Raw genomic sequence first — 22473 nt, 5'->3', positions numbered from 1 at the left:
CCTTCAGCAGCTCAGCCTCCCTGACTTCAACTTACTTACCTACGAGATGTCCCAACTTGCTGCAGATGGAATTGGGCCACCTCACAGATTTTTGGTTTGTTCTTAAAGTGACATTTACACAAATTACACAAATATTGCTTTACGGAAAGAAGAAGAAAATCTAAGTAAAGTTTCTGGATTCCAGGAAACCGCCCATGACACTGCGGAAATCTGGCAAACTTAAAAAGGATTGGATTTCCCAGTGGCAGCCATCCCTGCAAGTGTGTGTGTGTGTATGTATCTGTGTATAACACACAGCATCGTATTTGATAAGTTAAAGCCAAGGATTAAAAAAAAGCCATCACAGTAGAAATGGTTGAAAAGGTGGAGTAAATTAAGCATAAGTGGATAATTTGTACAATCCTAAACACACTTACCAGGAAGTAGATTACACTTTCCTAACTTGGTGCCTTTCAGATAATTTAGACTAAAACACTCATTAGCCCCAAGCAGCAATGTCAATGGTCAGAGGTCATGTGTGTTGCAGTCCAAAACACCTGGAGGGCACCAGTTTGGGGAAGGCTGAAGTAGATCTTACTTAATTCAGGGAAAATTACTTCTGATTAAAGGAGGTTAGGAAGGTCACTTTGTCAATTTGCTTTTTAACGTGTGAGGACTTCCAGTTCTGGTAAAGATTAGGATCCTTACAATTACTTTCAATAATTGACATGACTTACTTGTTCTACAGTTGCTCTGTCCGATTTATCTTTTACCCGGTACCTAGTTGAAATAAAATAATTCTAAGAACCATCACATATCAGACTTATCTGGACGGTATTAAAACACAAATGTATTAAAAATTATTAAGGAAAAGGTGACAGCAACAGCAATACACAAGTATTTTGATTTAAAAAAACCAAAAACATTCCCCTGACTAAAATATTATTTTTAGGACCACCAATGTAGGATTTATGTACAATACACAATCAAAATGCTAGCATTCTTTAGAAACTGTAAACATCCTTTAAAAGCACATAACAATTAAGTACAAGAAGAGAGGATGCACATGAAGATCCCCAATTTCCTAGAAAAACAGAGCTAAGATTTCTAAAAAAAGAAAAAGAAAACTTAGCTGACTCACCTAAGCAGCTTTAATTGATCAAACCTATGTAAATTTGCATAGTAACAATTTTAAAGGGGGAAGTGTAATGCCTTTTTTTTTAGATGATTGTCTATGTATTGCAGCAGGTGCCATCATAAATGAGTAATTCTCTTCTACAAGAGAGAACAGGAAATGAATCTACCATGGCACACCATCTGCAATTTTTAAGTATTTATATTAAAAATAGTTTTTCAAAAAAACGTTGCTAGATTAATCTGGGTGTTATTGCATGTCTTTATATACATGTTACACATGCATATATGTGTACATCCCAATGTAGTTTTGGTTCTTTAGTCTATAGCAGGTTTTCCCAAAATGGGTTGGACTGCAACTCCCACTGTTCCCAGCCAGCTTGGTCAGCTACGATGGCCAAGAATGATAGGAACTGTGGTCCAACCCACTTGGTCTATAGTCACAGTGCGCTACAGCAGGAATCAGGGTGCCCAGAGAGGGGGAAAGTAACTTGACTCGCAAGATTGGGAATTAGCAATGAGTCAAGGGCCGGAGATTACAATAAATGAACACAAGGTTTATTACAGAAATATAAAAATAAGCACATGCACAAAACCTGAAAAGAATTGGCAGCTATCACGTTATACCATGGAAGAGATTGGAAAAGGTGGACCCTGATGTTAAATAAGGAATGGGGACGACAATGCAGGGAGACCTAATTGGGTTAGAGGAGTCATGAAGCTGAACTGACCAAGGTGAACCGTGGATTCTGAAAGTGGATGTCTCTTAAGAGATTCGGTTTAGAGATAGAGTTTTCCTGGATCAAAGGGAAGATTTCTACTGCCATTGCAAGTTTTCCCATCATGAATGAGGAGTGTGAGGTGTGTAAAAGGAGGGTTTCAACAGGCAGATGTTGGTCCCTAACCTCGATGGTAACCAACGGGGTGGTAATTTGTTTACCGATAGTGGCGGTTCTTCAGACACATGGCGTTCTTTGTCAGAGCTCTAGAATGGCCAATCAGATAGGTGTGCCTTGGAGGGCCAGACTCCATCAGGAATCAGACAGGGAGGAAGGCAACTTCATATTCTGGAGGTCTCCTGCCTCTTCACAAGTCACTACCATGTGCTTGCTAAGGAGGATTCACTGGTGCATGCCTAATCTTCTCCTTTGCATACCATGCCAGACAAAATGGAGTTTTGCAGAGTCACTGCGCTAGGGTGCAGTGAGGCTGAACACCTTGGTAACGGAGGGAGCTGTTAAAACCAGTTGTTTAACTGACTGAAGCTGCAATCCTAAACACGCCTACCTGGCATTAAGCCCCACTGAACTCACTAGGACAGCCTTCCTCAACCTGGGGTGCTCCAGATGTGTTGGACTGCATCTCCCAGAATGCCCCAGCCAGCTGGCTGGGGCATTCTGGGAGTTGCAGTCCAACATCTGGAGCGCCCCAGGTTGAGGAAGGCTGCACTAGGACATACTTCTAAGTAAGCGTCCATAGCACTGTGGTGTTAATGCTGCAGACATATTAAAAGACAAAATAATTCTACTTTTAACGTTTTATAGATGTTCCTCAAAAGTTGACATTTTGATACAACATAAATCCGTATCAACCGAAACAACCAACAGAACATTCCTTTAAGACGTTTATCATAGTTTATCCACATTACTTACATTTCAGCTTCTCTTTGTCTAGACTTCTCTGTAACTTTATTTATGACAGAGTCAGCAAAATGTAGTTTGTCTGGAAAACATTCACATAGACACATGCACATTAAGAAGAAATTAATACCCCAAAACTCCTCTTTTTCTGCCCTCAACTCTGCAGCCAGAAAATGTGTAACATTCCTTAACCAGGACACATCAAGAAAAAGTAGTTACGGACATTACAACATTTGTAAAATAAAGTCTGCTTCCCTGACATAAACATATAACCTCCATAGCATACTTAGATCACCCTTCCCTCCAGATATCTTGGACTACAACTACCAGAACTCCTGACAGTAAACCATGCTGACTGATGGTTGTTGAAGCCCAAAACATCTGGATGGCACTGAGTTGGGGAAGCCTGGATTACAGAATAAAACATTGATATATTACTACTTAATTTCCCCCTCCTCACTTATCTTTAATTTTAATAAAGCTTCTACTTTGCAAGCTGGAGTTTGAAAACATCTTCTGGATAGCTCAAGGACCTGTCCCATATATGCCAAATTGCTCAATTAGCCTTTAATGAAGACAGTCAAAAGAATAAACAGGCTTATTTTCCTGGTAGAGACTGGGGAGGTTTAGGTGCACCCTTCCCAGCCAAAACCCACAGATGATGGCGTCCCCCTCACCCCAATTCTAAGATTGAAGAGAAGGGAAGTGGCAAAAATAAATAAGGTTGGAAAAGAGTTGCCGACTGGCCCGCCTTGCAAGGAACTTGTGCGCTCGAAGCAAGAAACCGAAAAAGACAAACAAATATTGATGTAGAACATAAAGATGTTTTCATGATACAGATGAGTAGACACACACGTTTGTTTGTTTTGCAAATCACCCTTGGGACTCATGCTGATGGACTTGCAAGACAGGCTCAACGTGCATAAACCCACCGACTTCAACCCTTTAAAAATAGCCCTTAGTGAATTATATTTAGAGAAGAAGAGAAGAAGGACACCACTTACCTAGATTGATTTTATGTTCAAACTTTCTTAGGGCTTTATCTGTAGGAGTGGACATTTTGGCTGAGTTGCAACTGGGAATCTGTTTGTTTGCCTGAAACAAAAGATTTGCAATATAAGTGAACTTTCATATCAAAGCAATTCCAAATGCACATATCATGCTCCTGACGTCATAACCAGTCAAATAATCTGGATTGCAGCCTTCCCCACACCAGAGCCGTTGAGATGGGTTGTACTACAACTCCCAACATTCTCAGCCAGCATGGTCAAACCGGGAATTGTAGTCTAATCCATCTGGGTTGGGTAAGTCTGATCAAGAGTTTATTTTAAGCCATGGTTCCTGATTCACATGGCACGACAAGCCAGGAATAGGCTAAAGTGAATTCCTCCTCCTGGCCATGGGAGTGCAAGAGAAGGGGGGCACTTGAGCCCAGCACTTTGTCCAGCATGCTTTCTGCTCGTGCACGTAGCGCTCAACTACAGCTCAACGTTACGTGCAACTACAGCTATTGACACATTACTTTTTCAGGAATACGAAACATGACTTGCCGAGACAAAAGCTTGTAACACAACAGACCAGTTACCCTCCAAGGCTGCACAGCACTTTCCTGCTGCTCGAAACAAAATGGGTCCCTTGTGCATTCAAAGCATGTGCTCCACTAGAGCCTTAAGGTGGCTTCCCAGTAAAATTATTTTCCAAGCTTCAAGTTATATCGCCCCCACAAAGGTAGAGCTAGCAGCTAAACCCATGACCACAGAAATTAGCCTGAGAGTGAGAACGACAGAGTTGGGCCTTCAAACCACACGTTCCCTGAAAAGCATATCCAATTAATTTGATTTAATTACTTAATTAATCCCCCACCATCCCTCCCTAATCCTTTTTCTTTGTGTGTCATGCCTTTTAGATTGTAAGCAGGAGAGGAAGGTCTTCTTTTACGGTCTTTTTGTACACCCCGCCGAGAGCCTTTTGGGCTGAACAGCAGGATAAAAAATGGTATTTATAAATAAATAAATACCTGCGGGTTTCTTCGCCCAGATACTGGATTTCGCTTTATCAGCTTTCCGGCAGCATCATCCCAGTCCCATTCGTCGTCTTCATCCTCGCTGCTCTCATCAAATTCATCACCGTCGTCTTCCTTGGACAAACGTGACCGCTCTGTTCTAATGACCACCTTCTTCTCCAGAGCTGCTTTAATAACCTGCGCACTTTTTTTTTTAAAGCAGCACGTATTAAATAAAATCATCATGAACTCATCATATGAGGTACCAGAAAGCCAGCAACATAATACAATTAGCTCTCTCCTCAACACCCTTTCTGAAAACTCCTGTATTGCAGGAGTGGGGAATCTGTAGCTTTCCAGATGCAGCTGGACTACAACTCCCACCATCCATGGCTATACTGGCTGGGGCTGATGGGAGCTGTAGTCCAAAACCATCTGCGGGGGCCACAGGTTCCAAACACACACCTAATATATTACATTGGAATAGCATCTAGAAATATGAATTCACTGCCGCTTCTCTGCTAACCAGCTCTTTTTCAAGCCTCTTTGCAACTCAGAATAGTATCTGGGAAATCCCCCTGCCCTTCTCCTGGCCAAAGAGAAGCACGGCAGGAATCTCTCTGACTCGTATTAAGGCCTGGCACTAGGGGAGAAGTGGTGGTGGTGGTGGGGCTTTCCCTTGCAACATGGCATCACAGGTAAGACTCTGCCCTTTCTGACTTTAGGAAAGGAGTGGTAGCGGCAAGGAAAAATGTTGCCGGGCTACCAAGACCAACCAAAATTTTGGGACACTTGCTTGATAGATAAGTTTTTTGATTAACACTTTTAATTTATTTATGGCAGGGGTGGGCAACGTAGATGGATCTGGGGGCCAATGCCCCCAAAAACCACTGAGGGCTGTGCCTCCCCCACTGCCGCTCATTTTGCTGCCAAAATTCAGCAGCACAGCAACCACAAATGGGCAGTCTTTTAAAACAAGATGTGGGGGTAATCTGTGGCTTATAGGGAAGCAAAACCACACTCCCGGGAAGACTTTAGGAGTGGGATTCTGCTTCCGCCATGCACCTTATTTTAAAGGGAAAGCATGGCTTTTTTGCTACCGCTGTAGCAAAATTCAATGATGGCAGGGGGCCACAAGAAGAGTCGGGGGTGGGGTGGATATGTCCCCCATGTTTCCCAACCCTGATTTATGGAGGAATATTTTCTCCACACCCCCAGCCCCTGAAGTATTACAGCACAGGCCTGTGGAGTTACGTTGACAGAAGACTGCCCGGGCAAAGCAGGGCTTTGCTGTTATCTTCCTCCCTGTTAATTGACCATTGTTCAAATGCTAGACATGTCCTGTTGCCTTCCAGTAACTAACATAGAATCAACAACCAAGGCAGACTAGCTCAGCAAACAGAAGGGATTAAAGATGTGGATTCAGGATACAAGCAATGTGATCCAAGGGGTTTCGGCGGAAGGGGAGGGGGGAAGAAGGAGGAGATTTTTTCCCTACTTAAACTCTGTGTATGCTCAATAAAGGCACTTGAGTGGCCTCGGTCGCTTCAAGTCACTTCAACCATCAACCCTCAGATGTGTGCGTGAGTATTTACTACAGAGTGGCGCCTGAACAGGGACCATCGCAACCGCCTAACATACTTGCCGTCAGCCTGGCACAGGCTTCCAGTGGTGCACCCTCGTCTCCTCGAGACCCCCGTCTTCAAAAGACCCCAAGCGGTAAGTATGGGTTGCAGGTTATCAAGCCACCAGCAGAAGCACGCGGTAGAATTGACCCGCATAGTCAATAAGACAGGGGGGCAAGCCACATTGTCCTCGCTTCAGAAGCTGGTTGGTGAGATTGGGAAATTTTGTTTATGGTACCCGAAAAGCGGTTCGCTACTTTTAAGTGATTGGGAAAAAATAGGGGAAGTTTTACATCAAAAACCTCGCACCTCAGTTAAAATCTTGCTTTCTTGGTTTCAATGTTGGGTAGCGCTCAACAAATTTCATCAAAGAAACTCAGCCACTTTGCCTGCTGGCAGGCTAAGTGTTAATCTACCACCCCAAGACAAAGCAGTTGGAATTTGTAAGCCAACCCCCACTGTAATTTCTGCTTTTGCATTAGCTCCCGCTCCTGAGGAAAACCCACCTCAAGACATTTTGACTACTAGCGGTTTGAGCGTTAATCCGCCACCGTACTACAATGCAATTGAAATTTGTAAGCCAAAATCTTCCCTAGCCCTAACTTTAACGTCAGTACCAACTCCTGACCCACAGCCAACTCAAATTGTTTCACCACAGCAAGTTTTAGAAGCCCAATTTACTTGCAGACAAGAAGACATAGTAAAATTGTCAGAAATGTCTTCCTTGTGTCCTGCGCACGATACTGGCCAAGTAAATCCACAGAATGCCTGTATTGAAGATTATAAACCCTTGCCATGCCCTGTTCTTAGCAAATCTCAGGCGCAGAGTGTTTGGCCAGCAGTAGCAGCCCTGCCCTTAAAGGCAGACGCCTCCTCTGGGCAGGCAAGCAGGCAAAGCAAGCTCCCTTCCCTGCGTCCAGCAACTGCCTCCTTTCTCCTTTCCTTCCTCCCTGGGCAGCAAGCGCACAAACCCCTTCGCCATCCTGCCAACTCTGCCTCCACCTCCTCCTCAGCGCAGCGCCGTCACAGAGCTGCCACCAGCCATAAGCGACAGAAGCACCAAGTTGGTGCTAGAGAGCGAGTGAGGTGGGGTAAGAGTGCAGCAAGTTGCCCAGACCACTGGCCTAGGCCCAGAAGTGCTTTAAGAGTGCTTCTGCCGCGCCGCTTCTCCAGGCGAGGCTGGGTCAAGAGCATGCGCAGCAGCAACAGCCATAAATGTAAGCCCAAGCCCCGCGCCATCGCACAGAGAAGGCAGCCGCTTGCAAAAAACGGGCCAGAAGAGCGCACCTTAAGTCCCACACGCGCCCTGAAGCTGCAAAAGCAAGCCTGTTTGAGTTTAAACTTCTCGTGTGTGCTTGGTGTGTCCTCCACCATAGCCACCAGCATAGTTTCCTCCCCTGCCACCACAAGTGACAGTGCAAAGATAGATCCTACCTTGCAAGAAGAAATAGAAATTAAATCTCCCAGAGAAGTGCAAAGAGTTTCCTTCCAACTTTCTGATCCTTTGCCTTCTAGATGTTTAAGCCTAGTGCTTCCCTGCTTAAGCAGTGAAAAGAAGAAAATGTTTATTGTTCCAAGAGTAATGGATTCTGATTGTGCCAGCACCATTATGGTGCAGCCTCAGGCATGTTTGCCACGAATCCTCCCCCTTCACACAAGACCCCCTCAATTCTTAGAATTACTTGATCCAAGCCCTACACGTTAACGCAGAGTTGCCCCAGCCCAACGTCTTTTTTCAGATGCATCCATGCCATTACAGACCCAGGCATGAACTCTGAGCCAGCCAATATGATTAAAATCTGCAAGAATATTGGCACAGCCTCTCCCCATATTAGCATCTAACTGTAGCTCTTATAAGAAGAGCTAAACCAAAAAGAGCTTGTTCTCATCCGCCAATCCCTCTTACCTGGTTTTCAACAGCGCCAGAGCACTCTCTAAAGAGAAACTCATTGCTCTACATAAATTAGTTCAAAAATGACTAGCCGCCCAACCTAAATTTAGTTTCCCAAAGATTTTCAAGTTCTAGTGATTGATCTAAAAGACTAGTTTTTCCACCATTCCTCTGGCGAAAGCTGATTAAAATTGCCTTTACAGTTTCTGCCCTGCCCCAAGGTATGCTAAATAGCCACTGTCTGTCAGTCTTTTGTTTTCCAAACACAAGCTTATGCAGATTTCAGAGCAGAAAGAAAGAAGCTTCAGCTTCAAACCCTTCGCATAAGATCTAGCCTAGAAAGGGCCCATAAAGCCATCGAGTCCAACCCCCTGCTCAATGCAAGAATCCACCCTAAAACAGATGCTTGCCCACTGACCCCTTGAGTGCCTCTAGTTTAAGAGAGCTCACTACCTAACTAATTTGTTTCCTCTCACTAAAATGCAGATGGAATGCCTTCTGCAAATGTCTATAACATTGCAAATATCAGTAGATGAGTTTAAAAGATTTTTTCTTTTCACGTTCCCCAACGCTTTGTTTTTCTGTGTATTGACTCATCTTTTCCCCTAACCGCTGTTCCCATGTTCCACTCCATCATGTGCCCACCTTATATACAGATAAGAGAAGAGTAACTCACTTTAATCCTATCACCCAGCAGTGACAAACTATTTTCCTGCTGCCAATGTATCTGTTTTTACAATTGAATCTTATGTTAGACTTCCAAAATGTGTGCTTTATTATTGCAAATTTACCTAGAGCTTATGTTACCTCAAAACTTGCTACAAATACAATGGCTTCTTTAATATAACAAACAAATCTCCCAAAACCCTTTCTTTGTCGCTCACATGCAGAGCCATTAAAGCCCCTGATTGAAAGTTTCACTCAGCTTTAACTAGCCCTTGGCAGCCTAGCCAAGAGCATGTGCAGAGTGAAAACTTAGCCTCAAAAACTTCAGAAAAAAAAGAAAAGAAAATGCACAGATCCATGTACATAGTTCTTGTTTTATTGCTCTTCATCCAAGCGATGGAGAGAAGTCCACACCTCTTGTGTAGTTTATTTCCAAAATACAGGTTTTCAGAGTTTTCCCAGCCTAGCCTAGAGACGCAAGAAGTCCTCTCAGAAAATAATAAAGAAAGATGAAACCAACCCAGAGGAGCTGCAGTACAGAGTACCAGAGTCCAGATGACATCAGTTGCAGCAGTCTTCCAGCATCAAAAAACCATCAGAGCCAGAAACAGCTGCCCCAAAGATTCCATATTGGCTATTTGCTTCAGCCAGTGAGAAGACCCACAATGGACTGTAAGCAGTGTTCCAGATAACTTGGTTACCGTTGAAACCAGCACAAAGACTTGCTTTGCTCTAAAAATTTCTATCCCATCAAGAACTGATACCTCAGCTGAATAAAATTGAACTTTGAGTAAAATTGTTTTACTCCTGTATAAAGAAGGACTTGTCTTGCAAAGTCGTGCAGCCACTGACTACCTACTTCTTCAGCAACACCTAGGCTGCCAAATATAAAAAGCATGTGTTGCTTTAACCTGCAGGACAATTCCCACAAAGTACAAACTTAACATAGACTTACAAACAGTTATAGCTTCCAAACAACATGTGCTTCAACACTAGCGAGAAGTATTGTGATCATGCTTCCCTCTTAGCTGACTAAATTCTCTCTTGAAGTAAAGTATTGTATGTATTACATTGTACTACTCTTTCCTGAAGTATTATATGTAGTATATTGCATTGATCACTGTATTAATAGTCGCCTGTTGGTTTATTCAATGTATCCCAAATGTCTTATTCAATGTATTCCTAATCTGGTGCAAATGTGTAGCCGCTGCTGGCGGAAAAACACCCCTCTGAGACCTTATCGTCCAGAACACATACAGATGTTATACAAACAGCTGTCCAATCACATCCCGGGAGTTCATCAGGACAACACCAATTCGGCATAATAAATTAATAAAGAAAAGGGGAGATGAAGTATTACAGCACAGGCCTGTGGAGTTACGTTGACAGAAGACTGCCCGGGCAAAGCAGGGCTTTGCTGTTATCTTCCTCCCTGTTAATTGACCATTGTTCAAATGCTAGACATGTCCTGTTGCCTTCCAGTAACTAACATAGAATCAACAACCAAGGCAGACTAGCTCAGCAAACAGAAGGGATTAAAGATGTGGATTCAGGATACAAGCAATGTGATCCAAGGGGTTTCGGCGGAAGGGGAGGGGGGAAGAAGGAGGAGATTTTTTCCCTACTTAAACTCTGTGTATGCTCAATAAAGGCACTTGAGTGGCCTCGGTCGCTTCAAGTCACTTCAACCATCAACCCTCAGATGTGTGCGTGAGTATTTACTACAAGCCCCAAGAAATCCAGCAGGATGAACTGGAAATAGAAGTACAAGCATGTTTGATTACCAGGCCTTCAGGCCTGCAAACTGATACAGCTGTTTATGTAAAACTGCTTATATCTGAAGCCAGTACAATAACAACCCATACATACTGTTGACTAAATCAAGCTACTGGGCTCTCTAACACTAAACAAGGTAACTGTCCCCAGTACATGGCAATTTAGGATAAAAATTAAAATGGGGGGAGCGGAATACTACTTTTTATATCAGTAGTACTCCCATTTTCTCTCCATAACTGCACCCCACCCCCAAAAAATATCTAGAAAGATTACTATAGTTATCCAAATAAAAACCGAAGGAGTTGGGGATGGATAGTGATAGGGGAAAGCTCTTTTTCTTTCATATGATCTGAAAATCATCCAGACAGCTCATTTCTGCATTACCTGTCTGAAGCTTCAGCATCGTCAAATTGTCCTGGGACTATTTGGCTCATAATTTCCTCCCTGTAATCCATGACTGCTGGTAGATGGGTCTCCAATGCTCACAACCTGTGCCGTCCTCTCCGTTTCCTATAAAATGTATATATGCAGATGCTGTAGTAAGATAGCATATGATACTTCACACATGGTGTGTGTGGAGTACTTGGTTATATATGGGCTGTACAAATTATAGCCATTACAAAATGACAAAAAGAATACCATCTGTGAGTTATATGCAGATATAGTACTATGCTTGCGCATATCCTAAATAGTGCTACTTTCCATGTACTGATGGAAAATCTCAGTATTACAACTTGGAGTATGCAGTGTATACTATCTATCAAAATGCAGGCATGCTCGTAGAAGGTAAATAATTTAAGAGTGTGCATATGAATATTAAAAACTGTTCCAGTACAATTTTTTCTGTGTAATAACCTCCTTGCAAAAAGAAGCAGCTACTGGACACTGCCAAAACATATGTTTAAAAGAAGCATAGAATGGTATAAAGAAGTGTGGGACATTGCTATAAATGATAAATTGACATGTAATATTAAAATGAAAAAAGGTATAGCAAAAACAAATGATTTTGAGGGTATATGGAAAAAGTTCCTGGAGTTTGTATTTTCTAAAGGAAGTGGGAAACCACCAACAGAAGAAACTATGAGTTTTTGGAAACAGGAATGAGATCCCGAGGTGGGGGGAGCACTGTTATGTTTAGTATAAATATGTTTAATAGGCAAAATTTGAATATTTGATATTAAGGTAATTTTATGTTTATGTAACAAGTGTTTTTTTTTATATTCGATGTTTTGTTGTTGTTATATGTTGTTTAATAAAAAAATAAAAAAAATAAAATAAAAAAAAAATAATAAAAAAAGAAGCATTAGCTGTATTGCACTGCCGGCAATTAGATGAATTAGACAATCCATTTTTAAAGAGACTTGCAGTGTCCAACAGACATGAAGCAAAGGTTTTTGTTGAATCAAACACAGTCTAAGATCCATCGATGCGAAAGGTAGACGCCAAAGTGGTGATCCACTCATTAGGCATTCTGTGGTGGTGCCCACAGCAGTAACTTGAATTCCCAAATGTGCCAAGGGATTCAATAAGCTTGGAGACCCCGGCTTACATGGTTCTCCTTTTCTCCATTTTATCCTCACAACCCGGCGAGGTAGGTAGACCTGACAGTCAGTGACTGGCTCAAAGTCACTCAGTGAGCTTCATGCTTGAAATCAGCCTTCCCCAGCCTGGCACCTTCCAGATGTTTTGCACTTCAACTTCCATCAGCTCCAGCCAACATGACCAATAGTCCAAAACATTTGTAGAACACCAAATTGGGGGACGCTACTCTAAATTATATAAATGGTAAGTACATTACAAGGTACTATTAATACAGAACAGGAGGTGGCAACCCAGTGTCTGTGGGTGTCTTGGCGCCTACACATGTGACTGTCAGAGGACAAAAGTGCTCTCGCCAGGGCCTGTGCTTTCCTTCCCCTCCACCATCAGTGGGGAGGGCAGTGAGATCCAGAAAGCAAGAGCTGAGGAAGGTACGTCTCCCCACTCACACAACAATTCGTTGTGGTGCCTGCAGACACTTTTTCGAAATGTTAAATATGCTCCCAGCCAAAAAGGTTGCCTACCCCTGATATAGAGACATCTTACCAGTCAATCTACAGACTGCATAAGCTTCAGTATAGGTTTCCGACTTTCCTGAATTACATAAATACATTCTTCTGCAGAATACTTTGTGTCATATGCCTATACAGTACATGGCTGCTGTTTTTGCATTGCTGCTGTTTTTATCTGGTTGAGCTTTTATATTGTATTTTATATTATGGTTTTATACTGTTGTATACTGTTGTTTTATACTTCGAATGGTTTTAATTTTTGTGAACCGCCCAGAGAGCTCCGGCTATTGGGCGGTATAGAAATGTAATAAATAAATAAATAAATAAATAATGGCTTCTCCCCACGTGCTACCATTTACACCTTGCAGTGCACATTCATTTAGTACTGGTATTTCTATGCTGCCTTTTGGGGCGAAAAGCCCTTCCAAGGTGATTCACGCACGAAAAACATAAAATACAGCATTTGACCTTCCAACGTGATAATATAAGTCAAATGCTCACCTCCCATAACACAATGGATAAAGGCCTTAACAACGTTATCAACGTTTGAACAGGTGTTGTATACACACGGCTTGCAAGTGGATAAATTATTATTATTATTTATTTATATAGCACCATCAATGTACATGGTGCTGTACAGAGTAAAACAGTAAATAGCAAGACCCTGCCGCATAGGCTTACATTCTAATAAAATCATAATAAAACAATAAGAAGGGGAAGAGAATGCACCAAACAGGCACAGGGTAGGGTAAAACTAGCAGTATAAAGACATAAATACATGTCTATATAGTCTGCTTTCCTTGAAACCTATGTATAACTCCACCTTTTTTTTAAAAAAAATGAATGGTATACCTGATGGAAAAATGATATTCCTATATATGTAATGGGTTTTTCTGTCGTTTTTCTTTTTCATGATTTACTTTTTTGTTCTGTTTTGTTAATATTCATAATAAAGAAGGAGGGGGACATAAAATAGTTTTAAAAAATCAACTAATTTAGGGCACAACCCTATGCACGTTCAGACAGAAAGGAGTCCTACAACAGCCAACTATGGCTGACTGGGGAATGCTGGGAGTTGTAGGAGAGTCCTACAACTCCCAGCATTCCCCATAGGTTGCGTCCTTAATATTACGGAGCTAATACAGCAATTTCAAGCACTTTCCATGGCAGCTCAATAAATACACTACAACAAATACACTGCAGCAGAGACGGTGGAAACATAAGCAACAATCCAGCCCAGCATCCTTGACTAAAAGCAGAACGATATGCTGTGTGACACTGTAGGATTCAAGCACTGCCAAGCGCACAGCTTACGATCCAACTGCGCTGTGTTAACCCCGCAAGGCGGAGGGTCCCTACCTGCGGCACAACAGTGCGGAGACCGCTCCGTCCAGGAGGAGATTCCAAGCTTCTGACCCACGAGGCGCAAGTCAAACGCCTTCCTTCCCATGCGTCACAAAGTACGTTGTACGGCTCCCCCGAAGGGTCATGCGAAACTGCCTGAGAATGCATTTCCTCAACAGCTGCTTCGACTGGAATCTAATAGAATTCTGGGAGTTGTAGTCCAACAGATCTGGAGGGCACCAGGTTGGGAAAGGGGTGGTATAATATTCGCTGCTTTGGGGGCATCTTTGCAAGCTGCCGTTGATCATAGTTCAATTGCTATGCGTACATTTTAAGCGGGTATCTATGGGGGGATTCTGAGAACTGTAGTCCAACATATCTGGAGGGGAGGCTGAAATATGCTATTCACAGTGTTTAAGAGGATCGATCAGCCTTCTCCAACACGGCCCCTCCAGATGTATTGGACTACAACTCCCAACAGCCCCAGCCAGCATGGGATAGACCCTCTGAATCCCCGCCCTTCACAAGCGGTCGTTACGATGAAACTTGCTTTTATTTATTTTTGGAACATGAGAAATACACCCAGCAGCGGTTTGCAGTGCCTGCAGCTGCAGTGCGGGAGAAATAGAATGTTTATTCTCAAAGCTGCACTGTCCTGGCGTTCTCTGCCACTTTGGAGCAAGCGGATTGGCTGTGTAGGCTACGGTTCTTTGTGATGTCACCGCGGCTTTGGCCACTTGCAGTTATATGAACAAGAATCAGTCAACAGCTGCTTGAGAGGCGGTCGGGGAAGTAAGGAGCAGGCTCTTCTCAGGGAAACCTGGGACTGTCTCAATGGACCCAAGAAACTGTGAGCGTTTTGGTATTAAAGCCATCCCGAATAAGGAAGATTATAAGGAGAGGAAAAGTTATGAAAAGGCTTGAGTAATTTCCCTTATGAATGAATCATCCCTGCCCCCTCCCACTTCCATATAACCGATTACAAGTTCTACATATTCGAACACTTTTGAAGAAAAAGTATAATTGGAGGGAAAGTAAAGGATTTCTACGTATAGACTCAGGATGCAATACTATATCCGAAAATAAGCCTCTTTGCATGCAGTGGGACTTATTTTTCAGTAAGCAGGCTTCCCAACCTAGTGTCCTCCAGATGTGTAGGCTGATGTTAATATTTGTTTCTTTTAAAGAATGAAGTCCTAGCTTCTGGTGATGTAAACTCCTCATCCTACATTGGAGAATACGGTATTTAGCTGACCTTCCAAGACTCACAGATGTCGTCAGATTGGTACCTGCCACGGCTGGAGATTTCATGTCCAGTCGCAGGAGGCATCCTCTCCCCCCCCCCATCCATTTGGGGCTCCTTCTATCCCCTTGAGGTGATCTCCAAATGGATCGGGGGGGGGGGGCTCAGTACATGTACATCTCTGGCAAAACATGGGGCATTGCAATTGGTGATGTCCCACCCAGGGATGGAATGTTCCCATGCTGGCAAGTGCTTCAGGAGCCCTGCCCCACCAAGGGATGGGATGATCGGGGCTCCTGAAGTGTTTGCCGGCTTGGGATTCCTTTCCCTTGCCCATAAAGCCCCACAGTGCTAGAGCAGCTGCGTTTCTGCCACTCTTGCCTCATGACTCTGTAGACAGAGGAGAAAAATCAAAGGAGCCCGCCAGACAAGGTAAGCAACAGTTGTCGAGACAGTCAGTGGAGCAGCCCGTTGTGTTTCTCCGTTGACTATTTCAGGAAAATAGTCAACTGTCAGTTGCGTGTTGCCTGACAGATGACACAATAAGCAACTCAACTGACGATTGACTATATTAAGCAGCTGTTGCTTATCGGCTGGGTTTGGACGACACCATCAATGGAGGGGGAGGAGGCAACTGTCGGGTCGAGTTGATTATTGTGTTGTGTGAGGGGGGACACAATGCACACACAACTGACAGTACACTATTTCACCATTTTAATCAACAGGGGAAAACAATGGGCTGCTCCGTTGCTTATCAAATAATCAATTGATTAAGATATTGTGTGGAGGGCTCCCCGCCTTTGTCAAGTGCACTATTCCATTGGCCATAGAGTTCTCCAGCAGGAGCGGCTGAAAACATCCCAGTTGCTCCTATACATCCAGCAGAACTCGCAATGGCTAATGGGATGCAGTCAGGAAGACGGAGGTAGTCCCGGCAGCCCAGAAGGACGCTGGGACTTTCTGCCGTTCAACAGGGGGAAGGGCAACATGTCATGTGAAGAGTATCAGGAGAATAATGCATGGTGAGTGTGCTATTACCCCCTCTGTTGTCGGACAACATGCTAATCAACTGGGGTGGGTGGGTGTTAATAGGAACAGAATGGGAAACAACCATTGATTAGCATGTTGTCTGAACTCAGTCCTGGTGTCATCCAAACTCAGCCATGGTTGACTACTTAAACCACTGTTGCTTATCATGTTGTCTGAACCCAGCCATTGTCTCAGCCTCCCAGCAACCTCCATCTATAATACGAGAGTAATACTTGGGACTACATTACAGGATTGTTGTAAACACTCTCCCATTCACAGCCCTCACACCTTACCAATAATATAGGCATAATAATATTGCACAGCCCTCTAAGCACAGAAAAGATTGAAAAGGTAATTTTAAAAATTAACATTAAAAATAAATCACATTTTCCTTACATAAGAAAATCTGTGTTTACAAGAACACAAGTTTCTGTCTTTACATCTGGGGTGATGGATACAATGCTACCAGATCACTGCAATAGTAAGTTATTAGTTTCTTTCTATATTGTCTCCTATTAGCAGGTATCATTGTTTGCACTCTAATGATAGATAGCCAAGGCTACAAAAATAAGCCAGAAGGATCTTACCTGCAAAAAAAAAAGGAATGCCTTTACCAAAATCAGTACCCTGCCACCAAATTACACTTCCTTGGGACAAGCCAAGACAGTTAAACTGATACAAAGTTTATAGGATATATATATGCTTTCAGAGTACCACCCAAAATCTGTTCACTGTAGCTGATTTCTTCTTCTCCTCCTTGCAACCCTACCACCATACCAGCTGTGACCAGCATTACATTTGTAACCAGCTTTACAGTCATACATGTCTACTCAGAATTCAGTTCCATTGTTTTCAACTGGCTTACTCTCAGGATATAGGATTGTAGTCTCAGAGCTTAATTGTTATGTTATATGCTTTGTCAAACATAAAAAACCAGCAGATCAAAAATGGAGCAAGGGCAATCACTGGGATGAGAAATGAAAGCCTACTACAAGGAAGTATGCATAAAGAACAGTCTCTTGCTGTAAATTTAGGACATGTTGCCTGTTTAAAAGTATGTTAGGGTGACCATATGGAATGGAGGACAGGGCTCCTGTATCTTTAACAGTTGCATAGAACAGGGAATTTCAGCAGGTGTCATTTGTATGCAGGCAGCACCTGGTAAAATTCCCTTTTCATCAAAATAGTTAAAGCTGCAGGTGCCCTGTCCTCTTTTAAATCTGGTCACTGTAGTATAGCTCCTGCAGCTTTAACTATTGTGATACAGAAGGAATTTCACCAGGTTCTCCATATATACAAATGACACCTGCTGAAATTCCCTTTTCTATGCAACTGTTAAAGATACAGGATCCCTGTCCTCCTTTTCATATGGTCACCTTAAGTTAGAGTGACCAGATACAAAAGAGGGCAGAGCTCCTGCAGCTGTAATTGTTGCATACAACTGGCATCTGCTGAAATTCCCTTTTCTATACAACTATTAAAGATATAAGAGCCCTGTCCTCCTTTTCATATGGTCACCCTAAGTATGATGAACATTCTCTTACTATGGAGTGTCAAAGACTGTTTTGAGTTTAAAGTTAAGGAAAGCTCATTTACTTTTAACACAAAAACATATAGTCATTTTGAGCCTCTGACTGAATACTTGTACTGTTTTTAAATACCCATGGTTGTAGTCCTGTGCATTGTTAATTGATGCTTTATTTTAAACATGTTGTTTTATGTGTATGTTTTAAAGTTGTATATCATGCTTTGACAATGTGTAAGGCATTAGGGAAAACATCTTGTTATTTTTCTTCACATCAGAGGAGAATCTGTGTGCCCAGGAGCTTTTAAATATCATGAGTGAAGAAGACCCTCCTTCCATGAGCCATGTTTCTCTGGAGCTGACTTACAAAGACTCACTGAAAGTAGAAAGCTGCAGCATAGCTTCAGAGATCTCTCAAGTGAGTATACCATGGGTGAAGATCGTTTGTGTCCTCTTCTGCCAGTTTAGGAAACCACATCTCCAGGCAGGAGGCAGAGGAAGAGGAAAGTAAAGGAAGGATGAGAGCTCCTTAGGACTGGGTTTAGACAGAACAGGCATCAAACCTCCTTTGATAGCCTGGGAGCAGACCTGAGGGAGAGAAGGAGTCTGACCACCAGTTCATCCAGGGACAGCACGGCCCTGTACCCAGTCTACATCTGTCTGGCTGACCAAGGGGGATGAGTCAATTGGTAGTGACTCAACACACGCTAAGTGACCCAAAGGCTGTGTGGTGGCCAGAACCTTCACATCCTTGCGCCACCTGCATGAGGCACAAACATGGTCCTGATGAAAAGTGGTGAGACTGGCTTTACTTATTTATGTATTCGTTTAATTTATGCATTCTTGCAGTCTGCCCTACCTCTCCCACTTAAAAACCAAACCAAACCCAAATAAGTTTCTGTTGGTGTTGAAAAGGGAAGGTTCAAAGGAGTTGTTTAATGTGCTGAGCTCAGACCCCACCTTTGCCTTGTACTCAGTCTTTTGGGCCAGTTACTCCTATGGCAGCTATTTTGTGATGATGCCCAAAACAGTTTCTCAACTTGCCAGATGTGCCCATAGAACCAACAAGTTTGCCTAGCCTTGCTCTAAGTGGTTTAGGGTCCTGTCCTGTGCATGTTTAGACAGAAAGAACCCTACATCTCCCAGCATTCCTGAGCGAGCATCGTTGGCTGGGGAATGCTGGGAGTTCTAGGATTTTTTTCGGTCTAAAGACACATAGATTGCATCTTAAAACGACAATAAATACTACAATTAAAATACTCACCCACCCCAAAACAAAACACTTTTAAAAAAATATCTGCAGCAAGAATTGAAACTCGACCTTGCTCCAGTTTGAAACATCAGCTAATTCAGTTAAAAGCTCTCTGAAATAAAACCATTTTCACCTTTCTTCTAAAAACCAACAGAGAAGTAAAGTGGGCAGGGAGATCTGCGTGTGTTGGGTTGACGGTTTATATGTTTGCATGCAATGGTTTTTAGATTATGTACAATACTGTATTTTTAAGGTTATTAATTTTTGTAACCCACCACTGGGCGGTATAGAATGTAAAAAATGAATGAATGACCCTGTTCAGTTGACACTAAGACATGGTGCTCAAGCATTTTGAGTTAAACATTATGGCTTAGCATGTTGTGTGAACCATTCCTATCCATGGTAGCTACATAACCACAGTTTAAACACACTCACCATTTGCTGCAAAAGGGTTAGCAGCCTAACCATGGCTTAGCACGTCGTCTGAACAGGGCCCATCTACAACTGGAGTGCCACCATGGCCACAAAGAAGGCACTCAATCTTAGAATGGTCTGTGTTGAATCACAGACTACAGGAGGCATTCACAATAGAGATCTCAATGCTTGGAGTGACGGGTATATATATGACAAGTGCTCCTATAAATAAATATGAAAGGCCCAGGTAGTGAAAGTTCAAAACTAGAACCTTAAACCGTGTCTTTAAACCAACTGTCAATCATTATAGATCTTTTGGGACCAGTATTGACTGTAGCATCAGTTGCAGTGATTATCAATAACCAGCGGTGAACCAGGACTCACAGGAACGCAGCGCCGGCACCTTTTTATTAGCAGGGACGTTGATGTCATTTTCCACCGCCCCTCAGATTTCTGAGCTTAGCTGCAGTCTTCACAGTAGCTAGGATGAAATATTTTTTTCTAGCAACAGTATATTGTAATGCGAAGTATTTTGTGGTGGCTCAGTGTTGAATGGGCCATTAAGACCTATTACCTTTCCAAAAGACTTGGTTCTGCTGGAGATGCAACTGCTAGAACTGGTTTGTCGATATAGTTCAACATAGTTGCCAGTGCTTGTGGACTCTCTTTGGGGGCATGGTTATGGGGACTGTCAGGTGAGCACCTGCAGTTTAAGATTTACTGCTACGCCCCTGTCAATAACAAAGAGTCTTGTGGGACCCTAAAGTCGAACAGATTTATTATGGCGCTTGCAGCTACAGACCAACACGGCTACCCTTCTGGAATGGGTTCTTAATGGCTTTTCTTTTATGTGTTTGTTGGTTGTAGGATGAAGTGCAGGATTCAAGGAGGAAAAGTGAACCTGACTGCACACTTTACAAGGAAGACCACCTTTATGAGCCACTGTTTGAACATTTCATTTATGGTATCTGCCTTTTTGACTATACGATATAAAGCAATAGGTGCTTGAACTCTCATTCTTTCCTGAAGGTTGGCCTGATTAATTGGAAAGATTAGCCTGAACTCTTCAGCTCCATGAGCACCTTTGGGTATGTTCTGTTACGTGTGACCGTGGTTATTAGCACGGCTAATAAAAAGAAGAGAGGCTTGGTCTTGAAACCGTACTAAACTGCCTTTCCTCAGAAATTACTGTCCTCCTTTTCCAAGGAGGAGAGGCCTGCACAACAGATGGGGATCCTCCAAGGGCTTAGGTGCCGGAGGTTCCCCTTCTGTGAGCTAATGAATTTTTGTTGTTGGCATCCTAAACATGTGCCTGTGAGCAAGGCAGCTGGAGCAAGAAGCTCAATGGGAATTGGTAACCAAGCAAAGATCTGGGAAGAGAATGAAGGCTGATATACATGCTGAGCTGCCTCTCTTCTTGGTTCAGTGGTTGCAGCTGGGTCTGCTTCCTCGGTGAGCTTTTCTATGCAAGGCATTTATTGTGAGCTAGTGATTCAATATTCACAATTGTTTATGGATTCTTTAGACAATGTTGTGATCCTCCAGTTTCACTTCTGTTTTTTAAGAGCATTTTCCAGGGTGGGGTTTAGAGCTGGGGAAATGGGGTATTATTTCTGAAAGCAAAAGAATTACTTGTGTTTTTGCAATATTCTGCTTTCATACAGCTCCACCTAGAGGCTATGTAGCAGAAAAGCAGGAAAGGAAAGCTCTTTGCGTATAGCTCAGATCTCAATTCTGCGATGAAACCAAAAGTAGATTCCGCGATAAACAGCCTCATGTAGAAAAGCTAAGTTTCTACAGCTGGAACCTTTCCTTCCACCAGAGTAGACACTTGCTCCTGAGTAGAATTTGGCAAGCTGTGGGATGAGGGAAGAGTTGGGAACCAAGACAAGGCTTATGATGGGGTTCTTAAGGGGCCCAGGCTGTCCCATGTCATCTGAGGGAGTCAGGCTCCTGGTGGACCTGAGGTCAATCCTTGTACTCTGTAGAGGTCACCCCTGACCTCAGGTCCAGCAGAAGCCTGACACCATGGCACTTAACATTTTAGCACCCTATATTAGCTGGCAATAGTTCTTCCCAGGCCAAGATCCTACCATAATGTTTTCCGAAGTCTTTACAGAATAGGTCCTTTGCAACAGTCCCTGAATTGTCCCTTAACTACATGTAAATTGCTCAGTTTAGCACCCTGCAATGAGAACACTATTAATTAACCGCCTTCATAGTGAATGTCAGTGGGCCATTTAGGGGCCAATTAAGGGGCAATTTGGTAATGCTCATCTCTGCTGAACAAGAAGTAATTACAAGAGCAAAAGCCAGAAGAAGGAAGCTTTTATTAAAGGGACAGTAGCCCTGAAAACAAGTGTCCAGTACTAGACCACATTGTATAGGGTAGTGCTGCAATTGTGTTTTAAATTGCTTGTCCAGGGAGGCCAGGCTACCTTAACTTCCAATATAAATGTATTCTTTAAAAAAAATCACTGCAAATCAAGACTGAAAACTGATGTGAGGAAAGCACTAGAATGTAATGGACTGCCAGCAAAGTCCTCTAAATTCTCCATAAAAAATGAATGACTGAAGGATGGCAATTCCAGACTAAATGGCTAGTGCGTAAGCAACTAGTCTGTATTCAGGCTGGATTGAGGATTTCAAGTTTCAGTTTCAGCCATTGGTTCCCAGAGTCTGCCTAATAAGGTTGTAAAGAAGAGGGAAACTGCCTAGTAAGTTGGTAAGTTTTCTACGGACTTGAAAAGTACGATCACTTCTGTCACTGAATTTATTTGACAATTATTCTTTCTGATCATGTGCAGATTTTGAAGATGCTTCAGAGAAATTAATGTCACCTCTGACCACTTTAAGAACTTGCCCTATGAACAAAGTGGTAAACAAAGATTCTGCCTTTAGC

General features: G+C 42.8%; 1 protein-coding gene across 1 annotated transcript in view; it reads right to left on the bottom strand.

Moving 5' to 3' along the window:
* Positions 1-14211, bottom strand: part of RIOK1 (RIO kinase 1) — a 30185-nt gene extending 15974 nt beyond the window's left edge. The window contains exons 1-6 of the mRNA XM_063130347.1: positions 14124-14211; positions 11098-11223; positions 4771-4960; positions 3758-3848; positions 2766-2835; positions 717-759 (exon numbers count right to left, since the gene is read on the bottom strand). Coding sequence (XP_062986417.1) covers positions 717-759; positions 2766-2835; positions 3758-3848; positions 4771-4960; positions 11098-11168 — 465 coding nt within the window. The 5' untranslated portion in view covers positions 11169-11223; positions 14124-14211. The remainder of the gene's footprint in view (positions 1-716; positions 760-2765; positions 2836-3757; positions 3849-4770; positions 4961-11097; positions 11224-14123) is intronic.
* Between the last annotated feature and the right edge of the window lie 8262 nt (positions 14212-22473).

Source organism: Elgaria multicarinata, chromosome 7 (genome assembly GCF_023053635.1).
Source record: "Elgaria multicarinata webbii isolate HBS135686 ecotype San Diego chromosome 7, rElgMul1.1.pri, whole genome shotgun sequence".
NCBI lineage: Eukaryota > Metazoa > Chordata > Lepidosauria > Squamata > Anguidae > Elgaria > Elgaria multicarinata.
This window is presented reverse-complemented; position numbering and strand designations above follow the sequence as displayed.